A 27,905-nucleotide genomic window follows, 5' to 3' on the forward strand; every position below is an offset into this window, starting at 1 on the left:
GCTTCCCTGGTGGCTCAGTGGATAAGAATCCACCTGCCAGTGCAGGAGACACGGGTTTGAGCCATGATCCAGGAAGATCCCAGTGGCTTCCCTGGTGGCTCAGATGGTAAAGTGTCTGCCTGCTATGCGGGAGACCCGGGTTCGATCCCCGGGTTGGGAAGATCTGCCTGGAAAGGAAATGGCAACCCAGTCCAGTATTCTTGCCTGGAAAATTACATGGACTGAGGACCCTGGTAGGCTACAGTCCATGGGGTCACAAAGAGTCGGGCACAACTGAGCCACGTCACTTCACTTCACTTCACTTGACCAGGAAGATCCCACATGCCATGGAGCAACTAAGCCCATGCACCGTAACTCCTGAGCCTGTGCTCTAGAGCCCGGGAGCTGCAACTACTGACCCACGTGCCGCAACTACTGAAGCCTATGCACCCTAGAGCCCGCGCTCTGCGACAAGTCACCGCCATGAAATGCCCACACACTGCAACTTGAGTAGCTGCTGCTCTCTGCACAGCCAGCCAACAATAAATACATAAAATAAAAAAAGAATATGCCAATATGACATGAAGCCAGACCTTGCCTTAGGTCAAAGTTACTTCCTGTCGGTAGGTTTGCTGAGACCTGTTAACTTGTGGGATGCATGGGAAAAGCAGAGCCAGGGGTGGATTACAGGCACACTTCACCCCAGGACCTCCGGCAGCCAGTCTGATGACCTCCCATGGAAGCAGAATGCCTGCCTTGTCAACACTCTCCCAGATCAGACCCCCGGCCACCCAGACACTTAAATTGCTGCCCTTCCCACCTAGAAATTCTGGAGGCACTGTTGATACTGGCGTCGAAAAGCCACCATGGAAATGCATCACTCTCAAGTGCTTGTATTTGAGATGCAGGTATGGGACAGATGCCTCTGCCTTGTTCTCCTAGTTTTATTGCCTGTCACCAAGCATGCCAGTTACTGAAAGACAGTTGTGTTCTATAAGCTGGTTATTCTGTACCAGGAATTAAAAGTACAGGAACGGTTACTAGCTAGCTGCTCTCTTAGAATATCTTTCACCAGAGGATTCAAAGTATTAGCTCTTCTATGTGTCTCTTTCCGGATACCCTATGGGAATTAAACATGTAATATTCATAAAGTCCTAATGAGGCCCTTAAACAAGAGTGTTATAGGCTTATTTCATTTAGCATAATGTCCTCCAGGCTGACCATTGTTCTCACATATGCAGAATTTCCTTCTTTTGCAGGGGCGGTGGATAGTAACCTACTGTGCGTTTATACCACATCTTCATTCATTCTTTCATTGCTCATTGGGCACTTAGGTTCTTTCTATATTTAGGTTATTGCAAATAGTGCTGCAGTGAACATAGGAAGACTGAGATGAGCTAGTCACAGAAGGACAAATACTGCATGACTGTACTTATGTGGGCTTCTGAGGTGGCAGTAGTGGGAAAGAACTTGACTACCAAGGCAGTAGACGGGAGTGTGATCCCTGGGTCAGGAAGATCCCCTGGAGGAGGAAATGGCAACCCGCTCCAGTATTCTTGCCTGGGGAAATCCCATGGACAGAGGAGCCTGGCAAGCTACAGTTCATGGGGCTGCAAAGAGTCAGACACGACTGAAGTGACGGCATGTACTGTGTGAAGTAACGAAAACAGTCAAACTCACAGAAGCAGGGTGGAATGGTAGAAATGAGATAATGGGTAGAAGTCTCAGTTATGCAAGATAAATAAGCTCTAGAGATCTCCTATACTGCATGCTGTTATACACTGAAAAGTTTGAATAGATCTCATACTAAGTGTTCTCACCAAAAAAATTTAAAACTGAAATAGCTGAATATTCATTATTTTCAATGAATTTTTCATTGAAAATTTTTTTCATGAAAAATAATGAATTTGTTTTAAGAATGGAAATGATAAATATATTCAAGTCTGTTTTTATTAAATAAAGAAAATTATATTAATTGTTAAAAGTTGAAAAAAAATACATTGGAAGCTTATGGTTAATGCATGCTTGCTTTAGGCTGTCCCCAGCCCCATTCATTTATATGCCCTGTTTTCCTTTCTCATTGCTTTTAACTTGTCGTGATAGTAACTATTCCTGACAATTCGAATACCCGTTTCAGAGGTGCAGAACTTACTCACATGAAAAGTTTTCTTATAATTTTTCCCTGAAAAATTTCTAGACTGTCTGCATAAGCTGCTTAATGACAACCTAAGAGGTGCCCTTGCTACACCACAGAACACACAGATGTGGGTGGCATATCTGAGACCCAGAAACAATGAAGCCAAATGAAACAATTTGAAAACAAAGTCACAGCTTCCTATAAAAGCATATCTTTCAAGAAAACTCTGTTATTAACAAAGTTAACTCAGGCTTTAATCACACCATGCTTACTTAAAGGATAAAGCAAGAAAACCCTTGAGTCAAAGTTTAACAGTAAAAGAGACAAGTATAGGAATAATGAAATTAGACTCCCAAATTTTTGTAAGCCTACACTCATGGTCACAGTGAAGTTGAAAACCACATCAAAGGATTAGCAGCAGCAGAAAAATTCACAAGTAGGCAGATCTCAGTTGAATATAAGGAAAGAAAGTCTATCAATGGTAGATATAGAATAAGCCTTTAGAAATACAGTGAAATGAACATTCAAGTATGGGAGAATACAAAAACGTTCTTAAGGGCAACATATAAATAGCTTATATCCATGTACTAGACAACTATGTAGATGTTTTAAAAATACAGTAAATCTTTATGCATTGATTTGAAGGGCCATTCTTGCCCGGATAACGGGGAGGTGGGTAGGGTGAGGGGGTTGAGGGAATTATGTATAAAATGATTTTTAAAGGTGCTGTATATGTGTGTGTTTATTCATCCGGTGGAACATATGGAAGCCACACACCTAACTGCAAACAGAGGCACCCTTTACAGGCTGGGACTAAGGGGAAAGAGAGAAACTTTGACAACTTTGTGTGATTATGAGGTATTTAGATTTGATACAAGTATGCATTATTTTCATTTTAAGAGGTAACAGAGCTTTTTTAATTTGTTACAAGGTCTTTGGGAAGCATGCAAGAAAGGGGAGAAGCTTCTATTCCCTAGCATACCCAGGGTCTGGAAGGCCAGATACCCTTGAGAATGTCATGGAATATTCTTGTGATGGATGAGAAGTGGATGAGGAGACGCCCTTATAATTCAAAAGATCAAGGGCAGGCCTCTAGCAACTCCCTTCTCTCTGGCATCATGAATATTTCCTCGTTCACTCAAGCTTTGCCATCAGCATACAGCATACCTTACTGCTGCTGCTGCTTAGTCGCTTCAGTCCTGTCCAATTCTGTGTGACCCTATGGACTGTAGCCCACCAGGCTCCTCTGTCCATGGGATTCTGCAGGCAAGAGTACTAAGGTGGGTAGCCATTCCCTTATCCAGGGAATCTTCCCGACCTAGGAATCGGACCTGGGTCTCCTGCACTGTAGGCAGATTCTTTACCACTGACCCATCAGGGAAGCCCACAGCATACCTTATCTCCCACCTTAAAAAAAAACCAAACTTCCTTAATCACACATTTCACTCCCTCTATCAGCCCATTCCTATGTTTCCCTGTATGCTCTGTCTTCACTTCCTTTCCCACCGTGATCTCTTTTTGCAACTTTTTATTTTAAAATAATTTCAAACTTACAGAAAAATTGCAGCAATAACACAAATATTTCCCATGTTCAACCAGATTTATCAACAATTGTTCAGATTTCTCTCTACGTTTTATTCTGTGTGTATGTTTGTGTTTATGCATGAACGTGTGTGTATAGTTAACTATACCCTCCTCCTCAAAACATGTCACCTGGCTTCCAGGAACCACCTCCTTTTGGTTCTCTACTACTGGCTACTTCTGTTTCCTTTCCTTTTCACTGTAAAAGCCTCCTGATGCTGAGGACCCAGGGCCCATTTCTTTTTCCAATGTGTATTCACTCCCCACGTGTTCTCATCCACTCTCAAGACATTAAATATCTGTATATTGTTAAATCAAATGTGTATCTCCTGTCTTGATCTCTCCTCCACACTCTACATTTCTATCCCCAAATACCTACTTCATAGCTCTGATGGAGGTTTACTTTTTGTGTCCAAATCAAAATTTTAGACTTTGTGAGCTATTTTTTTCCATATTAACGCATCCCCATTTTCCTGTAGTTTCTCCCATCTGAGAAAGTGGCAACTCCGTCCTTCCCATTGTTTGGGCCACAAACCTTTGCCATCCTTAACTCCCTTATCTTACATCCCCCACATGCAACCCGGAATCCAGCTGACCAGTTCCAGGAGTGGAACCCCTCCCTTTTCCCACCACTACCACCCTGGGCTAAAGCACCACCATCTCTTACCTGCACTTTGGTTCCTACCATAACTTTTAATTTAGCTTTCTCCTTCCCACATGCTGCCAGGACATGACGAATGTCAGGTCACTCATCTACCAAAGCTCTCCACTGGTTTCCCATCACACCTCGTGACTCCTTGCATCCCGGTCATCCTGTCCTGATGTTCTTTGAGTACTGCCAGGCATGGGTTCTTATCCCAAACCCCTCACTAAGAAGCCTCAGAAATCTTCCTACCCACTCCTTGAGCTTCTACCCTGCTTTTCCACGTGCAACATGGAATGTCAAGGGCCAGGGATGCAGAACAAAGAAGGACAAAGACAGTGGCCAACAAGGAAGCGTTCTGGCAAAAGAAGCAAAAGCAGGTGGTCAAGGATTCTCCCTCCCAACCGGAGCAGTGCTGTGCTGAGTCTTTTGTTCCTTTAATTCATACTTTCGCCTCCACCATCAGTGCAGCTGTAAACTCTGGGAGGCTGTTTGTTATCCACATTGGCTAATGTTATTAGGATTTAGTTCCCGTTCATGATTCATCAGCACAGCAACCAGGGTTAAACTTAAGGACATTTTGCTTCTTGTCAAGGCTGTTCACAATGCCACCATTTTATGCAATGAGAAGTGGTAAATTATAAATGCCAGTATTTTATGGCTCAGAAAGCATGGACTCTTCTAGACGTGTGGAATACGCTTCGGTCTCATGAGTTCCCAGTCCCATCTCCTACACCAATCTTTACTCAGCATGTGAGAGAATGCATGTAGCAGATGTCTCAGATGGAAAGAAATTTGCTTTATAAAGATGTTTATAGAATCAGACTCTGTAGACTTGTAGTTTTCACTGTGGGTGAAATAAATATCAAGTCAAAATAGTAAACAAAATCATCTTATCTTTTGTAAGGTAAAGAGCCCACAAACCCTATCCACTGGTCCCTATCTTCTTCTCCTCTGCATGGTATGATCTTTTTAAAAAGTAATTGATTTTATTTTTTGTCCGTGCTGAGTCTTCACTGCTGCACCGGCTTTTCTCTAGCTGCAGAGAGCGGGGGCTGCTCTCTAGTTGAGGCGTGTGGGCTTCTCGCTGTGTTGGCCTCTGTTGTTGCAGAGCACAAGCGCTAGGGTGCTTGGGCTTCAGTAGTTGCTGCACGTGGGCTCAGGAGTTGTGGCTCACAGGCTCTGGAACGCTGGTTCAAGAGTTGTGGCACACGGGCTCTGTTATTTCCTGGCATATGGGATCTTCCCAGATCAGGGCTCAGACCCGTGTCTCCTGCGTTAGCCACCCTTAGCCACCAGGGAAGCCTTGATCTCTTTTTTAATTAAAACATTTTTTTTTTGGTATATGGAAACCCTGTAGCATCTAAACACACGTATAGGTGTTTTACTGAACCTCACAGTCACTTCTGTCCCCTACATTCAGGTCAGTGCCCAGCACATGGCAGACGCTGACTGATATTTGTTGAATGAATGCTCTGGAAATAGGCAAGATGATAAATATTGAGGAAAGCTATAGACAGGGCTCATTTTTCTATTAGATACCTATATGTACCAGATGAGTTGGTTGGATGGTATCACTAACTCAATGGACATGAGCTTGAGCAAGCTCCAGGAGTTGGTGATGGACAGGGAAGCCTGGCGTGCTGCAGTCCATGGGGTCACAAAGAGTAGGACACGACTGAATAACTGAACTGATGTGCCAGGCGTGTGTTAGCTGCTCAGGATATGAAAACAAAAATACAAGACATCTGCCATCTCGCAAAGCTCACGGTCTGGTGGTTAGGTAAGAAAACAAGCACCTTTGGTACAATGTGGGGAGCACTGTGATGGGGGTTATCCGGTGGACCGTGGAAACACAGGATTACGATGACAGGGAGAGCTTCTGCAGGCAGGGCTATCTAGTGTGTGCCCTGACAAATGAGTAAGAGAGAGCCTGCTGAAGTAAGGGGTGAAAGGGATCTCCCCAAGAAAAGGGAACAGTATATGCAAAAGCCCTGGGGCCAGGGAACACAGCTTTCACTGGAAACTGAAAGGCTTTCAGTGTGATTAGATCTTTGGAAGCTAAGGGTTGAGAAGACTTAAGATTGGGTGCCTAGATCATACAGACTATGGCTAATTTTTTTAACTGATCTCTTTGCGTATGTGTGTTAGTTGCTTAGTCATGTCTGACTCTTTGTGACCCCATAGACTGTAGCCCACCAGGCTCCTGTGTCCATGGAATTCTCCAGGCAAGAATACTGGAGTGGGTTGCCATTCTCTTCTCCGGGAGATCTTTCTGATCCAGGGATCGAACCTGGGTCTCCTGCAGTGCAGGTAGATTCTTTACTGCCTGAGACAACTGGGAAGCCTTATCTCTTTGGATACATGTTAAAAATGTTTCGATTTATTTTCTTGATATATAAATACATACAGGTTTTAAAAATTATAAAAAAGATTTTGGATAATATACTTGCATCCATATCTTTACCATGGATGAAGGTTTAGTTTATTTAAAATACCAGTACATATGCTTTCTAATGGCCAATAGAAGACAGATGCCTCTTTTACTGGACTTTGGCAGAGAAGTCAGGTCAAAACAAATGGTACTTCTGTCACATGTATGTGATAAACCTAACAATTTCACCTATGTGTATGAGCATATAATTATCACTGATTGAGGAGAGACAAAGGGCTGAAAGGGAAACAGGCCGATGTAGAGGGGAAAATTCCTCCTTTGTTCTCTTCAGATGCATGATGAGACCATATGTCTAGGGTTAGCATGTTTTATTTTTGTGCCACAGTCCAGATATAAAATACAGTTCAGTATGGTTCAAGATTCAGTTGGTAGATTTGCAGTCAGATTTATCTATCTGGCATCAATTTTGTCAGACAGGCCACTAGGTATAAATCCTTTCCTAGAGAATTAAATATATGTAAACTAGATTATAAAACTTGGATTTTCAGGTGCCATGCATAATTGCCTCGATTCCTAAATAATCTTCTTAGTTTAATCCTTGTCCTACTACCTCTATTCTCAGACCAGCAGTCACCATTATTCTTTTTAAAAGTCATATCATGCTGTTAGTCAAAACCCAGAAAATTGCTACTCACTTCATTCTGGGTATTACCCAGAGTCCTTACAAGGTCCTGTATGGCTATATGTGATCAGACACGCCTTCAACTTCACTGATGTTACCTTTCTAACCTCATCTCCAGCCACACAACTGTCTCTGCTCTTCTTTAAGCAAGCCAGGAGCCTTCTGCTACCAGAGCCTTTCCATGAGCTCTCTCTGCCTGGGGTGCGCTTCTCTCAGAAACCCACAAGCCTGCCTCCCTCATCTCCTCCAGGTCTCTGCTCAAACGTTATCTTCTCATGATGCCATACACTTAAAACATCATCAAGGCTCTCTATCCTCCTAACCCCCCTCTCTCCTTTATTGCATAATAGTTTAAATCTTCAAGTATACTGTATAACTTATTTATTATATTTATTGTCAATAGAATGCAATTTCTATAAAGATAGGAATCTTTGTCTCCTTTGCTCATAGTATATCCCAAGCACCTAGAACAGAGCCCACATATTTACATATATTCAATATTTACTTTTTGAGTGAGTTACTGAAATAAAAATTTTGTATAATTAGCCAAGACTGAATATTAGAGTCAGTGTCCTTAATTTTGAGCAGGAAGATGATCTGATTTTAAAATTGGTATATAAACTTATTTTCCTTATATGCAGAACAAAAGCATTCTATTTTGGAGGGCATATTGTGTGTGTGTGTTAGTCACTCAGTCATGTCTGACTCTTTGTGACCCCATGGACTGTAGCCCACCAAGCTCCTCTGTCCATGGAATTCTCCAGACAAGAATACTAGAGTGGGTTGCCATTCCTTTCTCCAGGGCATCTTCCTGCCCCAGGATCCATGTCTCCTGCATGGCAGGCAGATTCTTTACCATCTGAGCCACAGTGCATGCATTTGAAAGACATATTAGTGTTATTCATTTCACAATCCTGGAAGAGAGTATATGTGCACTATTATTTAAGTATATACTTAGCAAGAAAACAGAGCAAATGTGTTTGCTTCACAGAATCATCACAGTAAGGTAATGTAAAAGGGAAGGGCAGACTGAGGTCTGTGGAAGATTTATTTCTTTCTAAAACTAGCATCATAATAATAATAGGAACTATTGACTTAAAACCAACAGGAGCCAGTTGGAGAACTTTCAGAAGACTAGTATTCTAATAGATTAAAATTTTATCTTCTCCTTTGAAATTTAAGAACCACTGTTTAAAGGCGTAATTGCATACACCAAAAAGAAGTCTTGTAAAAGCTTACTGTCTTTACACCAATGAATAGGAATCAATAATGAATGCTTTAGTACTACTCTTTAAATGTCATCTCTACAAATATGAACCCACAGGAAAATCTGTCCATATCCAAGTCTTATACTTCCTGGCAAAAGCTACAAAGTTGTGAAAATCTAACAACTAAATAGCACTGGGTCTCTCTTTTATTTCTAACTTAATTATTAACTTAAGAGGACCATGGAAAATGTACTGATATTGCGTAATAGTTGGCCTGTCTGATGACAGGAAATGGAAGGTTAAGTTTCTTCTCCTTAGCTCTTTAATTTATTAGCATTGGTCTTTAAAAGTATTAGATTTAGATCCAATCAATCAAGAATTTACTGAATATATACACTTTGGTTATTGTGGGCAGAACCCACTATGAATACAAAAGAACCACCAGATACAATACTCTCGGGTTTATTCATATAAAACAAGTACCTTTACTTTTATAGCATTCATTGTGGTCCTGTTGCATTGCAGTAATAGATAATTGGATCACGAAGATATACTTTGAAGAAAGTGGAATCCAGCACTTTCTGAGTAAACTTCTACCCGTTCTGCCAAGCAAATATACCAAGTACACAGTATCCCCTTACAATCTGTAAGAGCAAGGTACTTCCACTATTAAGCTCTAAGATTTAGAAAAGAATTTATCATTTCACAAGTTCAGAGTTCTCTTAATGATGGAATTCAAGAATGGTTTATTGAACTAAAGTATATGCAAATGAACTGTTTTCTGTGTTGACAATGTGGTTACAGGTGGAACTTTACCATCATCTACTGTACAACCTTAATACATTCATTCAATTATTCACTACTTTGTTGATTAATTAAACATTTATTAAGTGATTACTATATGCCAGACCCTCTGCTAGGTGGAAATTAGAGATGAATAAAAGAAACAAAATCCTTGCTCTCAAAGACTTTCTATTTACCAAGAGAAGACAGATAATAAGTAAACAAAGAAACATTTTCAGATGGTAGTAGTGTTATGAAAACAAAATGGGAGAATATAGAGTGATTGAGAATGAAGCAGGGATCAGATGGTGTGGTCAGACATAGTCTCACTAAGGAGATAATGAAGGGAAGGATTCAACCATGTCAAAGGCCAACGTAGGAGAAACAAGAGTGCAGAGGGAAGGAACTTTGCTTTTGGAAAACAGAAAGGAAACCAGAGGGCCTTGATTGTACTGAGTGAAATAAAGGAAGATGCAAGATAAAATCAGAGAGACGGGCAGCATCCAGATCATACTCAGCCTTGGAAAGAGTTTTCTTTCCTTTCTTTCTCTTCTTCCCTTTCTTTTCTTCTTCCTTTCAACTTTTAAAATATTGTAGGAAGACTTTAAAGGCTTTTTAAGCAAGAAAGGTATATAGTCTAATTTTTTTTTCTAAAAGAATGTCTATATAGCATGACTGTGTGGACTTAAAAAACTCAAATAGAACATCTAGAAATAATTGAAGCTAAAACTGAAGCTAAAAATTCAATGAACTGCTTAAACAACAAATTCAGCACAGCTAAAGAAAGATTTAGTGAACTGGAAAATAGACTAGAAAAATATCAGCCATAATGTATCTCGGAAAGACAAGATTGAGAACAGAGAAGAACAGATACAGAGGTAGAGGAATGAAAAGATTTAACTAATTATAATTCCAGAAAGATGGAGACAGTATGGGGATGGGAGGACTGGATTGGATTGCTTCAGCAATGAAAGATAAGGCAGAGGATTCCAGAAATAATTTTTAAAATGCTTGTTCACAAACATCAGGAATTCTAACAACTCTTAAGCAAAATAAATAAAAAGAAATCTACATCTAAGTACATCATAGACCCAAGACCATATAAAAAGAGAAAAAAGCCTTAAAAATCATAGAGAAAAGGACAAATTACCATCAGAAGAATAGCTAGCCCACCAGGCAACTTTCCGAGAGCAATAATGGAGGCCAAATGATGGGAGAATCTCCCATGCACTGAGAGGAAAACCTGTGTGCCTAGAATTCTATACTCAGAAAAGTATGTTGTAAGACGACATTACAGAAAATAAATACAGGTTCACTCAAGCGAAAACAGTGAAAAGTTGTGCCAGTAAAAATTTCCTCTAAAGGATATTCTGAAAAATCCAAGTCAGGCAGAAGGAGACTGGTTCCAGTATGAGATGCAAGATGGATTAAAGAGAAACAGACTAGTTTGTGAATAAATCTAAATAACTCAGTTCAGTTCAGTTCAGTCGCTCAGTCATGTCCGACTCTTTGAGACCCCATGAATCGCAGCACGCCAGGCCTCCCTGTCCATCACCAACTCCCGGAGTTCACTCAGACTCACGTCCATGGAGTCAGTGATGCCATCCAGCCATCTCATCCTCTGTCGACCCCTTCTCCTCCTGCCCCCAATCCCTCCCAGCATCAGGGTCTTTACCAATGAGTCAACTCTTCGCATGAGGTGGCCAAAGTACTGGAGTTTCAGCTTTAGCATCATTCCTTCCAAAGAAACCCCAGGGCTGATCTCCTTCAGAATGGACTTGTTGGATCCCCTTGCAGTCCAAGGGACTCTCAAGAGTCTTCTCCAACACCACAGTTCAAAAGCATCAATTCTTCGGCGCTCAGCCTTCTTCACAGTCCAACTCTCACATCCATACATGACCACAGGAAAAACCATAGCCTTGACTAGACAGACCTTTGTTGGCAAAGTAATGTCTCTGCTTTTGAATATTTTATCTAGATTGGTCATAACTTTCCTTCCAAGAAGTAAGCGTCTTTTAATTTCATGGCTGCAGTCACCATCTGCAATGATTTTGGAGCCCCAAAAAATAAAGTCTGACACTGTTTCCACTGTTTCCCCATCTATTTCCCATGAAGTGATGGGACCAGATGCCATGATCTTCGTTTTCTAAATAACTCAGCATCATATAAAAATATTTTGAAGGATTTAAAATCAACTAAAATATAAGAACACAAGAATAATATTAGCGTAGGGGCTGTTGGGCCAGTGTGAGGAAAGCAGGAGACACTCCATTTTGTAGCCTGCCATCCTTCTTAAAGACTGGATGTGAACTGGGCCTAAGCCCTGCCCAAGTGAGGAGACCATTGCTAATGAAAAGCAGGTCTCCTGGAGACTTCCCTCCCTACAGACAGCAAATGGAGATTGTAGTTGAGGTCAGGCTGCCCCTGTTGGATTAACCATGGAGACATCCCCCCTTGATGTATAATCATTGTTGCCCCCTCCCATCCATCAACTTTAATTGTTTGTTCTCCTAGCACCTGCTTATTGTAAAACTCAGTCATATACAACAAAGAGGTTGCTAACAGTGTCAGACTTTATTTTTTTGGGCTCCAAAATCACTGGAGATGGTGACTGCAGCCATGAAATTAAAAAACGCTTACTCCTTGGAAAGTTATAACCAACCTAGATAGCATATTGAAAAGCAGAGACATTACTTTGCCAACAAAGGTCCATCTAGTCAAGGCTATGGTTTTTCCACTGGTCATGTATGGATGTGAGAGTTGGACTGTGAAGAAAGCTGAGTGCCGAAGAATTGATGCTTTTGAACTGTGGTGTTGGAGAAGACTCTTGAGAGTCCCTTGGACTGCAAGGCCATCAAACCAGTCAATCCTAAAGGAAATCAGTCCTGAATATTCACTGGTGGGATTGATGCTGATGCTGAAGCTTCAATACTTTGGCCACCTGATGCAAAGAGCTGACTCATTGGAAAAGACTCTGATGCTGGGAGGGATTGGGGGCAGGAGGAGAAGGGGACGACAGAGGATGAGATGGCTGGATGGCATCACTGACTCGATGGACATGAGTCTGAGTGAACTCCGGGAGTTGGTGATAGACAGGGAGGCCTGACGTCCTGCGATTCATGGGGTCACAAAGAGTCGGACATGACTGAGCGACTGAACTGAACTGAACATGTAACCAGTCACCTGGGGGGAGGGAGAGCAGTAATAAACTGCACTCCACTGTCTTGAGTGTCCTCCGAGGTGTTTTCTATGACTCCAGATTCCACAACAGGGTAATTAAGAGTAAGTATTGAAAAAAAGAGGAATAAAAATTTATAAATTCCTAACTAGTAAAGGGGAAAAACGCAACAGTTAAGAATTAATACATCTTTCAAAGGGAAAGAAAATATTAAAGAAAGAAATGGAGTAAGTGGGACAAATAGTTCAAAATTGGAAGGTAGAAATAAACGCTAAACGTTCACTAACTGCCTTAAGTGTAAATGAACTAATGCAAAAACATACATTGTCAGATTGGTGGTGTAAAAATCCACATATTTGTTGTCGAAAAGAAACATGTAAAGTAAGAGGGTGCAAAAAGGCAGAAGTTAAAGGATGACAGAGGAATACCAGGAAAATTTAACCGAAAGATAGTAACTCCATTAATCTCGGGTAGTTGAAACTTTAAGGTCAAAAGCGTTATTAAGCACAGAATCCTAAATAAGTCAGCATGACCAATTTCCTATTTTCTTTCTTTCCCTTTCTCCTCCTTCCTCCTCAGCCCCCCTCTCTGACTTAGCAGCAGACAGTTTTGTTGCCTGTTTTTCTCCATTTCCATATTCTTCGCTCTTCTCACTTGGTCTCCCAGGGCAGAGTCCACACCCCGTGGACCTCTGAGTCTCGTCGTGATCATGTGAGAAGCGGTTCCTAATAATTCAAAAGATTATTGCTTGAAGAATCTTTCATGGGATGAAAGGGAGATTATCCTGAGGTTAGCTGTCAGTCTGAACCACCAATACCCATAAAACTCCACCATCTTTGCTTTGTTAGGGATTCTGTGAGTGACCTTGAACAGGTAACGTAACTTCCTTTCCCTTTGCTTGTTATATTTAAAGTAAGAAGTCTGCAACTAGATAAGCAGTGATGCTGATAACAAAAAGCCAATCACTGTAAAGTAAAGACATCTATAAAGGCAATAAAAAGTTTAGATTACAGAGTGGTTGGCTACCACTGACTTGTCACAGAGGTTTGCAGGACAAAAGAGTATGTCCTTCCACCACCCAAATCGGAAAGGACTTGATAAGCTTTGGAATGTGTGACTAGTTTCTTGGTTAGAACAGCCTCACCACGAGGCAGCTACACACATCAGCCTAAATCTTGCTGTAATTCCTAGCCTTGTGCCTGGTGATTGATTTAAAAGGTAACAAAGCTCCTGGTTGGGACACAACTGTGCTTGGGGAAAAAGTAGTACTTTTATGCTACTTTCTTTTTACAAATTTATATTATCAAGAAAAAAGAAACCTCACCGTATATTAGTATATCTCACATCTCCAAGGGCCAAGTTTACATCACCAGGTACAAAAACATTTTTGACTTTTCCAAATTTAATTATGAAAGTCTTAAATGGACCTTTTCCTCTCTCTGACATCTACCTTGACTTTGATTACTACCCAACACATAGTTATTTCAAGAAAGCCATCTAGAGCTGTGAGTGACCTTGGAACATGACTTAACATACCTGTACCTAGGTTTCCGAAAGCCTGCCTCACAGGCTGGTGAAGCTGGAATAAGATAACATGTGAAATTTAGAGATTATAGTGTGACCCTAGGTGCCTCTCCAAGCTCTGAGTAGTAAAGGTGCCTCTGATCTCACTGAATGCAAAAGGGGAAACATATATACTAGGATCTTACTTCTAGCCAAGCATTGAAAGGTGGGGAAAAGATAACATATATTTTATTAATTTTCAACAGTGAAATTCATGGGCTCAAGATGGTAGCAGCACCTGAGGGTAGTCTCTCCATGTCCTTTACTCAGCTTGGTTTTATATGGACCACCTGTTACAAGAATGAAAAGAAATACGTATATAGTATTTATATCTTTGTATATTAGATAAATGTGATTAGATGGGCAAGAGGCGCAGAGGGAGGGAGGGGAAAGAAAAAGAACAATCTAAAATGGCAGCATGGAAGAGGAAGTGGCACCCACTCCAGTACTCTTGCCTGGAGAGTCCCATGGACAGAGGAGCCTGCTGGGCTACAGTCCGTGGGGTTGCAAAAGTAGGACATGACTGACCATAGCATGCACACAATGGCAGCATGCTCACATAATTATGAATTATGTAGTAGCTTTAGTATGCAACTGCTCAAATGAAATCTTTCATATAATTTTTAACTTTTGGTGCTAATTTAAATTTTTTATTTTTAATATTCAGCACCAAAATATGGCATTGGATACTATCTTTATTACCAAGACTTTAGTCCTTTTGACTTTTCTTTTGGAATTAGGGAAACCATAGTAAATCTTGGGGCAGGATACAATACATACTTGGGAAAAAATGACTTGGAAATCAGTTTTTCCTTTAGGTTCATAGTAGCGCAAGGAAGCTGGTAGATATCAGTCTTCTATGATGGTCACTAATCACTGCACAGGCCCTTGTTCACGGTAACTAGACAGTAAAAAGAAGCTGGTAATGCTGATTCAAGCCCCCCTAAATTGAGAGCTTAATATTTTCATTCAAAGTCTGATTTGGGAAATAGGCCATTTAAAAAGGAAATTTCAATAATGCGATTAACATAGGAAAATATTGAGTTGTCCCCAAAGTTCATTTGAGTTTTTCCATAACATGTTATAGAAAATCCTGAATGAACTTTTTGGTTCACCCCAATGTCATACCATACGCTCAGATTCAGTTTCAGGAATTAACATACGCTCAGATTCAGTTTCAGGAATTAAAAAAAAAAAAAGATACTATCCTGTATCTTAATTGGCTTGAAGAAATGAGAGGCACTTGGCCCAAGAGGGACATGAAAGTGAGATATACAGCTAAGCTCAGAGCCAACCCTGCCCCCCCGCCCCCCCCCCAGCTAATAAATGCAAATTGCCCCTGACCTAAGCAACCTATAGTGTAGAGAGTATTATGGGATCTGTTCTTTAGGCTTTGGTTTCTAACCATGCAATTGTTTTTAATTTGGTTTTAAAAAGTAATAATAATAAAAAAGTTTAAAGGTATGAGGATGACTTCAGTGTCTGAAAATAGATTTGTGGACTTTGATGACCAGACTCAATTTTTAGCCACAGCCCTCCCCGCTGCCACAGGCACTTTGGCAGGTGTCATCCCAAAACAACAAACCGTTTTACGGTTTAAACTCTCAGGTAGCTCCAATCTCTCCTTTCTACATAGAGGAATCATTATAGGAATTTGAAAATTGCAGTATAGGAAAGCATTAGAAGTTATTTCAGAGATGGTTTCTGGCATAAAGATACACTAAGTTATGCTGTCAACTATATCCCTTATTCGGAGAAGGCAATGGCAACCTACTCCAGTACTCTTGCCTGGAAAATCCCATGGATGGAGGAGCCTGGTAGGCTGCAGTCCATGGGGTCGCAGAGAGTCAGACGCGACTGAGCGACTTCATTTTCACTTTTCACTTTCATGCATTGGAGAAGGAAATGGCAACCCACTCCAGTGTTCTTGCCTGGAGAATCCCAGGGATGGGGGAGCCTGGTGGGCTGCCGTCTCTGGGGCCGCACAGAGTTGGACACGACTGAAGCGACTTAGCAGCAGCAGCAGCATATCCCTTATTGTTTTAGTTTAATTTCTAAGCTGTGCTCAGGTTGAATACAGTGAGCATACTGTTACCACAGTTGGTTTTGTGGTCTATTTTTGATGCTGTTGTTAGATTGTGGTCAGGAGGAAGAAAGAAAAATTTAAACTGAAATATCAGAAAGTCACCATGTTAAAATACGTGTGAGTGTGTGAGTTGCTCCCTTAGGAATATTAACACCATCAGACGCACAGTTCCGAGGTTCTGAGCTTAGAAGACTAAAACAACTTCTGTGTGCCAGTATACCTTAGCCTTTGTGTGTGTGTGTGCTCAGTTGCTTCAGTCGAAGTGTCTAGCTCTTTGCGACCCCATGGACTGTAGCCTACCAGGCTCTTCTGTCCATGGGATTCTCCAGGCAAGAATACTGAAGTGGGTTGCCATGCCCCACTCCAGGGATATTCTGGACCCAGGGATCAAACTCATGTCTCCTGCGTCTCCTGCATTGTAAGTCCACTCTTTACCACTGAGCTGTGGGGGATGTCCCAGGTATTTGCAACTTACTGTACATTGAACCTATCCCTGACTTCTTAGAAGTGAGAATTTTTCCTCCTTAAGTCAGTTTCATTTCAATGAATGAATCATTTCTATTTCACCTTTAAAGAGGGCAATTTCCCATGCTGTAACAAGTCCACTCTAATAAAATACCTAGTCACATGGATTCTGGAGGCACTTTCAATGTGATCAGGGTCACAGGGGCGGGCAGGGGGGAGGCAAATGGAAAGCTGGCAGGTTCCCTGTGAGATTCCCACCACAGCACGCTGACATCTGTCAAGCTTTAGCCTTTCTGGTGAAGAGACACCAGAAGGTGGCCCACATACCTGATGCATGGAATTTACAGAACCACAGTTGCTTCAATATAGTTGAAAAGACTAACCAAAAAAAAAAAAAATCTACCTGAGATTTGACATTAAGCTTAAACACTGAGCCAAGAATCTTACAAAGTTCTGGGTTCTACTTTGAATTGCTAATCAGAGAGCTTTGGTGGGAGAAGGCTGTTTTCTTTCTGGCTGTTCCTGTGCAAGCTGGGCTGACTCACCCACCATCACACCCCTGCTGATTTCCATCGCTGCTGGCTTCCCATGCAATGTCCTGGGACTCTAGCCCTTCCCTTATTCTCCACGCGAGCCTGATCACCCACTGGCTCCTCCATCTCCCAATGTGGGGCTCATTGCACCAGCTCTGCTTCCTGCCTCTCTTGCCATCCCCATCTCTCTCCAGCCCTTGAACCACAGCTCTCCTGCCGGGTTTCAGGCGGCCCTTTTACTTTGTCCCTGGCTCTGCCAAAGACAGGAACGAGCATTTCCCGTTTGTTCCCTGGTCCCACTACACCCCCAAGCCTCCTTCAGTTCTTTGGCTAGTTCTCAGCATGTCTACTCAAGGCAGTTTCTAAATTATCCACTGGTACTTCTGCTGCTGCTTGAAATAAGTAAGAAGACAGCAAGACTGAGGGTTTTGTTTTGGTTTTTTTTGGGAGGAGGGGGGCGGGGAACATAGGATAAAAGGAATGATAAAGCTGAACCCAGTCCTTGTAAACCAGGTGACTGCTCCCCACAGTACCGGGAGAGTGACAGGCATTCTGGAAGTTGCCATGGAGACCGCTCTTGCTTCCTGTTTTCTTCCTGAAACACCAGCATACTTGAGAATAATGTGTAACTTTACATTTTCCATCTTTCCTAGAAGCTGGTTCCATTTTGCCTGGCAGCAATCGCCAGCTCTTTAGTGAACCCTGGGCCCCTCTTCTTCCTGGGCACACACGGTGCGCCACCTTTCTGTGAGACGAGCTCTTGCCGAGGAAACGTGGGCAGAGGTGCTGTATGTCGCCTCTTGGCCCAGGCTTTTAGGAAGCAGATGTGCCTCTTCCACACCCTCCCCTTTCTGCTGGCTGAGTGTGAGTGGTAGAGAGACCCCTCCGATGGAGAAAACATAAATGGGAGTGGAGATTCTCTGAAATCCTATGCGGAAGGAAATTGTCCACCAGTGAGGAAGACTCCCTTTGGCGTGCCATGTGAATGAAAACCTCAATTGTGTTTCAGCCTTTATATGTTTGTGGCTGTCTTTTTGGTACACATGTCAGGCCTCCTCTAATTAATGCAATCAATATCTCAGGTTTAAGAACACTAAATCATATGAATGTCAGAATCTGGGCCTTCATCCTAGAAAATACAAGAGGGACTAGTCGAAAGGAAGGGAAAGCAAGAAGAAATTATAATGTGAATAACTCCAACCATTTACTGCATATGTAACCATGCGTTGAACCTTGTTTTAAACACATTACACATACTGTCTCATTTAATTTCATTCATTTCCTGTAACAACTTTAGAAAACAGTACTGTTATTATCCCCATTATTCAGATGTGGAAACTGAGGCAAGAGGTGCAGTGCTCAGGAAACCATGATTCAGATCAGTTGATTCCGTAACCCAGGCTCTGGGTGAGAAACCACTACTGTGTACTAGGCATTCTGTACAATTTTATCTTCACAACACCTATTGCAAAATAGCTTTATTATCCCCATTTTAAAGATGAGGAAGCTTTAAAGTTCCTCAAAGATAAAAACCTTATACAACTAGACAGATTCAGCCCAAGGTCTTATGTGGCTCTCAAGCTCATTCTCTTTCTGTCAGACCCTTAAGGTCAGAATCTAGATAGAGCAGTGAGGTCACTGGGACTCAGTTTCCCTCCACTTCTGGGCCCAGGAGTCTCCGGGGTTGATCTGTTAGCTCTGTGACCCTGGAACCACTATTGTCATCACGCTTTGTCAGCTTTGGAGATACTGGGATTTCCAGCCCGTGGTGTTCACCAGATTCCCCCTGCATGTCATCAAGACTGTTTGCTCACACTGGTAACAAACTGGCGAGGCCTGAAATATCAGTCAGCCCATCCTTGGCCACAGCCTAACTACAGGGAGTACTTCCTCAGTCAGTGAGAGATCAGTCATGTTCAGGCCTCAGCGGAGAATGGAAACCAGTGGCATGGAGGCCCATTCATTTAATGAATAAAGGGTTTACACACACCTGGAGTCATAATCTAGTCCACACCTCTGTCTTGGAAACTCCCAAAGCCATAGAGGGCCACCAGGAATCCTATTTTTACAAAGACCTCCTGATCCTCTGAGAAAAAAATACTCTGGGAATGTCAAGGCTTGTTGGGACACAAGAACTGAGTTGAACAAAGGTGGAGAGAGGGCGTGCCTCCTGTGTAGAAATGCAGAGTGGATGTCGGTCATTTCTGCCTGCCCTCATACTTGGTGTTTTAACCTCGATGACCCACCCTCTCAGTCTCTCTCTCTGGGCCCCTCCAGAGCTGGTTGACACATCAAGCCGTTCCTCAAGACCAAGCCCCATCCTTCCTCCTTCCTGACTTAATCTGAGGACTACTCTGCTACTGACGTAACAGGAGAACACGATCAGTGCTGGGGGCTCACGGTGGGACAGCACAGCGGCATCACGCAAGCCCCGACCAGCGTCGTGAATCTGAAAGGCCAAGGCCACTGAGGAACCAGAGAGCCAGTGTCTCGTATTCATTCAATTCACTCAACGTTTGTGGTTGAGAGAAAGCACTGGGGCCCCTGAAGGAGCTGGAGCTCGCCTGCAGCGTGCAGCCAACCAGGCCACAGCAGGGACTGCAGAGCAATGGTGGGAGGTGACTGTGGTGCCCTGGGGAGTGAGCCCATCATGTTGTCCGGGGTTCCCACAGCAGCAGGCTTGGCTGATCCTAGAGCCCTGGGAGGGGTAGGAGGAGAGGGTGCCCAGAAGCTCATGTCTTCCACACTGAGAATCAGAAGATTACGCAGGGGTATGGGAGGGGCAGCCCCACACTCCTTCTAGTCATGCCCATCCCTTCTACAGATGGTAGACAGAGGGGGTCTTGGATCAACCCTTGCCTGATCATGTCACCCTGCTCTGACTTTCAGTCGCTCTAGGCCTGAGACCAGACTCATTACTGTAGCCTAAAGGACTCTTGCCTAACCCTGTAAACCCATTCATTTCACTGTGCCACCCCCTCTAGACTCTCTGGAGCTCAAAAGTGATCATTTGATGTCTCTAAACCCCGTGAGGACAAAGTTCCCATCTTTTCACTCATCATTTTGTACTGCACGTAGCCTACTTGACTGACATAGATGGTGCTCAGTCAGGGTTGGTTGGTTGGTTGAATGCATGTGCACTCAGTTGCTCAGTTGTGTCCAGCTCTGTGTTTCCCCATGGACTGCAGCCTGCCAGACTCCTCTGTCCATGGGATTCTCCAGGCAACAATACTGGAGTAGGTTGCCGTGCGTGCCCTCCTCCAAGGGATCTTCCCAACCCAGGGATCAAACCCATGTCTCCTACGTCTCCTTCGCTGGCAGATGAGTTCTTTGCTACTAGCGCCAGCGGGGAGCCCCAGGTTGGTTGAATAATTGGTAAAGCCAATGTTCTAGGACCTAAGTGGAGCAAATCACTTCTGTGATTGCAGCCTGGGCCCCTTATTTTCCCCACGGTTGGGATGACATCGAGAGACAGGGTACAAATTGGGCCCTGACATGAACATTTGATAACAAGGGCTTCCATCAGAGTCTCATGAACAGACATGCCAGCTAAAGCAGATTTTACTGTTTCAAATAGTTTTTTAGAAAGGGGTGTGAAATAGATTCAACAAATGAACATAAGAAATGAAATTTCGCTAAGTGTGGAGCCTTAAAATGACTCGGAGGAACACCGCCAATTTGATTTCTCAGTTCTCTCCCTTTTGGAGGGATGGTGCGAGCCAGGGTCAGAAAAATGAGGTGGGCGTCCTGAGAGAAATGTTTGCCCTGCTGCCAGCAGGGATGGCAGTATGTCTAGAGGAGGCTTGTGAGGCAGCTTTGGTCCAGGCTCACTGCCAACAGCATCAGGCCCCAACCCTCAGTGGAGGAAAAACTTCCCTCACTTCTGATAGGACTGGATACGTGGCAGTGTTCATTTTGGTTCTTTCCTTATGATGGTGGTTTTCCCACCATAGTTTCACTCAGGAGGGACTTTGACCATGGCCTAACCTGGAGGGCGCAAGGAAGGGCAGGGCACCAGGTGACTCAGAACTGATGAGGATTAGTTAAGCACAACTCGAGAGGCCCCTGTGTTAATAAGGAAATAGTTCCCAGATAACAAAGGGGGAAAGCTGGCAGAGAATTTAACACGGTAGTGATAACGAACTGATTGCACACGTGAACTGAGCCAATCGTGGGTTCGTTGCTCAAGCAAACTCATAAATTCTAAACCATCTTTTAACTGTAGAACTTAAAAGATGAAGTGTGAGAGGAGCTGTTTACAAGGAAGTAGGTTTCTGCTGGGTTTCCCAGTGCTTGCAGGCTACTGGGAATGTGAGCTGGCCTTTGCTTGGGTACTTGGCCCTACAGATGAACAGCTGTTACTTCAAGATCTGCAGTGGAAGCCCTAGATGTTGCGTGATAGATTGGAAGGTTTAACACGGATTCAAATGAGTTTTGCTCTTTTGAGTTAAGAACTCACTCTTAACACAGGAGTAGGTGGCTTAATTTCAACACAGGATTTTTCACATGTATTATCTTCAGCTCCTACTGTCTCCCACTTACTAAGAAATTCTGCCACCTGAAAACGAGTTTGTTTTGAATGCTTCCACTTTTTTAGAGTCAATGTCAGTTACCCACGAGGGAATTACTCTGTTTTGAAGGTTAACCACTATAGTTTATTTGGGTGGAAACAAATAGAATGAGAGTGAGCCAGTAAAAAATAAATACATAAATCAACACATTAGAAGAGGGAACTGTTTAAATTACACAGTAGCCTGTGGATGCCAGATTCTGTCTACTGAGGCAGGGAGACCCTGGGAGTCCCATCTCACAAGACAGGCCTGCTGTGGCGGAGACAGAAATCAAGCAGAATGCAATGGTTGTAAACACTAGTAGCAGAGAGTCGGCGTTCTCACCTGGACGCTCAAGAGAATCACATGGGCGGCTCTTAAACCCACAGGACTCAAACTCTGCCCCCCAGAGATTCAGATGTCCTTCCTCTGGGGTAAGACAGCAGCATTATTCAAAAGCTTCCCCGGGTGATGCCACTGTGAGCTAAAACCAGAAACTCAGGCATCCCTGGGCTAAGAATGGAAGCTGCCGGTGAGGAAGGTGAAGGGAGCGCACGCAGTGGGGGCACAGACTCCCTGTTCAGCTCAGAAACCCACAGAACTGCAAACCGCCGTGACCATTCAGTTCCGCTCCAAGCTACTTACGGAACGCTAAGCTTTTGTGAAGCAAGTGTACTTGTACCACGTTTCCACTTTTGGACGATGCCTCTAAATACTGGATGCGATTTTTACTGCTAAGCTTACATTAAGTCCATTTCTTAATAGCCGTGTTTTGTATTATCCACAGCCTCTTCTCCCCCTCGCCCTAGTGCGTTGAGAGGCGACCCTAGCACAATTCCATTCACTTACTTTGATTCCTTGTAATCCATAGCCAGGGGAGCCAGGAGGGCCAGGCAAGCCTTTCTGCCCGATGTCACCCTATTAGAAGACACAGAGAAATCGGAGAGAAGGGTAAGGAGATTTAGAAACGAGCAACAGATTACTGCTCTTAGCTGCATTCTCACTGCAGTCTTTCCGTATTGATATAAAGCAGGGTTTTTCCAAAAATTTTAAACCACACAATCCTTTCAAACATTTTTACATGTAATCCAGCTATAAAGCGATAAGGCAGAACTGCTGGATGTAAGCAGAAGTGCTGGCCCCATAGCCTTGCCCGCTTGGGCTCCTCCTGCTGCCCTAAACACCAGGCGTTCAAACACGGCTCACACATAATTCTAGGTAGCCTTTACTATTTTGCACCATTTCAATACAGCATATTAATTCATGGGGGTTGAACTTAAAGATTCAGCAGGTTTCCTTGCTGGCTCAGGGGTAAAGAGTCTGCCTGCCAATGCAGGAAGATCCCTGGGTCAGGAAGAACCCCTGGAAAAGGGGATGGCAACCCACTCCAGTATTCTTACCTGGAGAATCCCATGGACAGAGGAACCTGGCGGGCTACAATCCATGGGGTCACAAAAAGTCGGACACGACTGAGTGACTATCACTTTCACTGTACTATGTCGCACAATTTCAATATAGCACATTAATTCACAGAGTTTGCAGTTAAAGACTCAGCACCTATTGACGTGGATCAGAGTTGAATTGCTAAGAAAATATGTAAATGAAGCAAAAAGTATGTCAGTTCCCACTATATTTTCCTTATAGCATAATTTGACCCCATGTATCTTGAGGAGAGACTTCTGTGGTCAAGTAAGATTGGGAAATGTTTACACCATGAATGTGCCTCTCCTTATAGATCCCTGGGGCAGGTGAATATATTAAAGCCTCTAAGAAATCCCACAATAGAAAGGTTAGTTTAACTTTGTTGATCCCAGAAGTTCCCTAATTAACATTTTGGCAAAACAAACTTTCAGGAATCCTGAGTTAATCAAAGTTACTGTGTAGGTCAGTCTTTTCCTTTCCACTATAGGGAAAAACTTTACTTTTTTTCTGATTACAAGAAGAACTTATTGGAGAAAAAGTAAAAATAGAAGTGAAAATTACAATGAAAAAAAATCAACCCATCGTTCCATCACCCAGTGATAACAACTACTAACATCTCAGAGGGATCTCCATCCATTTAAAGGGATCTGTATGGTTAAGAAATAGCCCACTATCACAATGGAGTTGATGAACAAAAAAAAAGATAAACTAAGAACCTTGGTAATTCTAGGATCCACAGTCAAATCTTTGATTCACAAAGCTCTCTCTCTTTCCTCCCTGATAATAGGATTCTAATTAACTTCTGTGCATTTGGGCTATGAATATACCTGTCTGTAGTTCGAATTTGTGATGGGTGGCTCACTGAAACCTGTTTTCCCTATGAATACCCCTGATATTTCTTTATTGTTGTTAAGTCATTAAGTCGTGTCCGACTCTTTGCAACCCCATGGACTGTAGCCCACCAGGCTCCTCTGTCCATGGGATTTCCCAGGCAAGAATACTAGAGTGGGTTGCCATTCTCTTCTCCAGGGAAACTTTCTGACCCAGGGATCAAACCCATGTCTCCTGCATTGGCAGGCAGATTCTTTACTGCTGAGCCACCTGGGAAGTGGTATTTCCTTACCTGCCTCTTTGAACAAATCAAAGGAATATTTGTTGAGCAAATGAATGAGCAATTAAAACTGGGCTCCTCAACCCGAGCATAATTAACATTTTCAGCTGGATGATTCTTCAGTATGGAAGGCTGTCCTGTGCATCCCAGGCATCAACCCACTAGATCCCAGTAGCCCTCCTTCCCCAGTGGAACTTGACGCCCAGAATGATTCCAGATACTGCCAAAGGTGCCCCTGGGTGGAGAGGGGAGGACAAAATCTCCCTCATTGAAAAACACTGGATTAAAAGAATAGAAAGATAAATAACCACCAAATTGGAGGTGGCAAAAGGAAGAGAAGTAGAATGAGAGCAAAGGGAGCCAAAGGAAGTCCCTCTCGGCTTCTATGGGGACAGTAAACTAGGCTCTTGCACTGGGGCCCTGACAGAGGAGACTGTGCACACAGGTCACAACAGACCCATCACCTGTTACCAGGTGGCCTGAGGCACCTCTGGCCAAAGTAAACACAGGCTTCTTAATGTTAGCATAGTCTCTAAGGGGCCTAGGAATATTTTGAGCACTTTGCAATCACTTTTTAAAGAGGCGTTAACTTTCTAATTTCTTTGGGAGGAAGCAAATGACTTTATTTGCTTAAATGTTCTATTTTACTGAAAGTTCACGATAATGAAAATGTAAGGCTCTTCATCAGTATCAAGAAAAAATAAGTCAACATGATATGAGCACTTCCTGTGCACTAAATGTTTCCTTGGTCGTCTGGATGGCACCTGACCCGTACCCAGAGCACAGACCTGCGGACTCACCTTTGGCCCTGGGGTTCCTATGCCCCGAGGCCCAGGGGGGCCTGGAGGGCCTCTGACGCCAGGATCTCCCTGAAGAAACACAATGAATGACAAGTTGTTGATTTAAGAAAGTGCTGTGTATCATGTTTCATATAAAATTTCATATGATAATATTTTCTATGAATTTTCATATTCAGAAATATACTGTAAAATCCCAAACCCTTGAATTTGACTAAGATAATAATCTTTTCTTCCAGATCATTTTTCTGTATTTGATCAACAGTATTATCTCTCTTTGTTTTCATTTCTTATTGCCATTTATCAAGCCAACTGATATGGGTTCATTTCAAAGCAATCAAGTTAATTAGCTTCTTGGAAACCTTAATATATACTTTTTGGAGCTCGCTTCTTGGGACTTTGGAGAAGTAATTACTGCCATTGTGAAGACAGGGAGAAAGGAGAGACAAGAATAATAATTTTTTAAAAAGCATTAAAAGATATAACCTTTCTGAGCTAGTTGCTCTTACATTTTTATGCAACAGTGATTATCCTACTTGGGCTCGAGATTGGCTTTAGGATACTCCTGCCTCTAGAGGGGTCATGAGTACACAGTGGGTTCTCTCAAGGTTACAGATTCATCAAAGCATGACAGTTTCATAATAGGCAACCACCACCAGAAATAGGCTTTCCTGGTGGCTGAGTGGTACAGGCATGACAGCCCACTCCAGTACTCCTGCCTGGAAAATCCCATGGACGGAGGAGCCTGGTAGGCTGCAGTCCATGGGGTCGCTGAGGGTCAGACATGACTGAGCGACTTCACTTTCACTTTTCACTTTCATGCATTGGAGAAGGAAATGGCAACCACTCCAGTATTCTTTCCTGGAGAATCCCAGGACGGGGGAGCCTGGTGGGCTGCCGTCTATGGGGTCACACAGAGTCTGACATGACTGAAGTGACTTAGCAGTAGTAGAGTGGTAAAGAAGCTGCCCACCAGTGCAGCAGACCTGGGTTCATTCTCTGGGTTGGGAAGATCCCCTCGAGGTGGGCATGGCAACCCACTCCAGTATCCTTGCCTGGGAAATCCCATGGACAGAGGAGCCTGGCGGGCTGCAGTCCGTGGGGCTGCAAAGAGTTGGACATGACTGAGCGACTAAACAGCAGCAACAATCACCAGAAAGGTGGTGGGGTCTGATTGAGGTGGGGCGGGCCCTGTGGTTAGATCTCTTTGAGGTGTGAATAAAGGAAGAAGAGGAGAAATTAAAATCTCTTCGTTGATCACTGTCAGTGTCCCCAGTAGTATGTTCTGCATGTTTTTATATGATACTTGGTGTAACTTCATATTCACAAAAATCTTTTTGACGACTAACTTCCCTAACTTCTCTGAACCTTCATAAATTCATCAGACACATAGAAAATCGTGTCTACCTTTCATGGAAATGACAACGAAGGCAGATACAGAATGTCGTGCTCCTATCATCTTGTCTAGCATACAGCAGGCACTTGGTAATTGATAACTCCCCACCCCACCTGTTTTTTTTTAAAGAAGAAACTAAAGTTTGCCCAAAGCTGCATAGCTATTGCGAGGCAGGGCTGGGAGGATGTGGAGAAACAGAATCCGTGTTTGTTGCTGGTACAGCTACTTTGGAAAATAGTTTGGCAGTTTCTTTAAAAGTTCAACATAATTTTACCATTTGATCTAGTAATCTCACTCCTAGGTATATACCCAAAGAAAGTGAAAACATATGTCTACACAGAGACTTAACATATGAATGCTCTTAGCAGAATTATTCATAATAGCCCCAAACTGGGAAAAACCAGAATGTCCAGCAACTGGTAAATGAATAGACAAAATGTGATATAATCGGCAGTTAAAAGGAATGAACGACAGCTGCACACAACAATATAGATGAGCCTCAGAAACTGTTCCTAATGAAAGAAATCAAATACGTGAGACTACATATTGTTTGAGTCCATGTATATGAAATGTCCAGAAAAGGCATATCTGTAGAAACAGAAAGTAAGTCAGTGGTTTCCTGGGGCCAAGAATAGGAGCGTGGAAGGAGAATTAACTATAAATGGACATGAGAGATCTTATTGGAGGATGAAGATGTCCTAAAACTGATTTGTGATGATGGCTATATAGCTTGGTAAATGTACTAAAAAAATCACTAAATCATACACTTGAAGTAGGTGAATCCTAGGACATATAGAATATGCCTCAATAAAGTTATAAAGAAAGAAAGCCTAGAACCAGTCTTTGAACCTAGACTCCCAAGCTCTTTGCCCTAGGTTGTTTTGTCCACGTCCTAATTAAGAGCTAAATAACTAGCTTTTCAACAATTCAAAAATCATAGATTATAAGAAATGATTACATTGTTTATCTAGAAAAACATCCCATCTTTTATTTAGCTTCACTTTCAACTTACAAACCTTAAAATACTTCTGTAGAAAACAAGGCCTAAAAATTGGGGAAAACCTTTAAACTTTGTTAATGAGTTAGTTCTTTTATTCCCTACTTCTTAATTACATGTTTCCCTTTTGCTTGCAGGCAACTTTTATGATTCTGGTCTTCTACCTCCATCTCTTCCACTTAGTCCTTAGCTGCTTTTGAGACCACAGATACTAATTCTCTCTTTGACACCTCTCTACTTCTGATTCCCAACTTTTACTGACCTGAAGTTTCTCCCAGCTTAATGATCATGCCTATCATCAAGAGCTCCAAGTAGAGAACATGACCTTGTCCTGTATTATACACATTTCTATTATCTCTTCTTTCTTGTGTACCTCTGAAATACCTTTAAAAGGGATAT

General features: G+C 42.7%; 1 protein-coding gene and 1 non-coding gene across 3 annotated transcripts in view; one reads left to right on the forward strand and one right to left on the reverse strand.

Annotated features, from left to right (window-relative positions):
• The window catches only part of COL28A1 (collagen type XXVIII alpha 1 chain), a 181,519-nt gene that overhangs the window by 48,358 nt on the left and 105,256 nt on the right, over positions 1-27,905 (reverse strand). For both annotated transcript variants that reach the window (XM_024990989.2, XM_024990987.2), the window contains 2 exons: positions 25,117-25,185; positions 22,633-22,701 (listed from right to left, as the gene is read on the reverse strand). In XM_024990989.2, coding sequence (XP_024846757.1) covers positions 22,633-22,701; positions 25,117-25,185 — 138 coding nt within the window. The remainder of the gene's footprint in view (positions 1-22,632; positions 22,702-25,116; positions 25,186-27,905) is intronic.
• TRNAS-GCU (transfer RNA serine (anticodon GCU)) lies at positions 89-160 on the forward strand. Its single transcript has one exon. It is a non-coding gene; the product is annotated as a tRNA-Ser (tRNA).

Source organism: Bos taurus, chromosome 4 (assembly GCF_002263795.3).
Source record: "Bos taurus isolate L1 Dominette 01449 registration number 42190680 breed Hereford chromosome 4, ARS-UCD2.0, whole genome shotgun sequence".
Taxonomy (NCBI): domain Eukaryota; kingdom Metazoa; phylum Chordata; class Mammalia; order Artiodactyla; family Bovidae; genus Bos; species Bos taurus.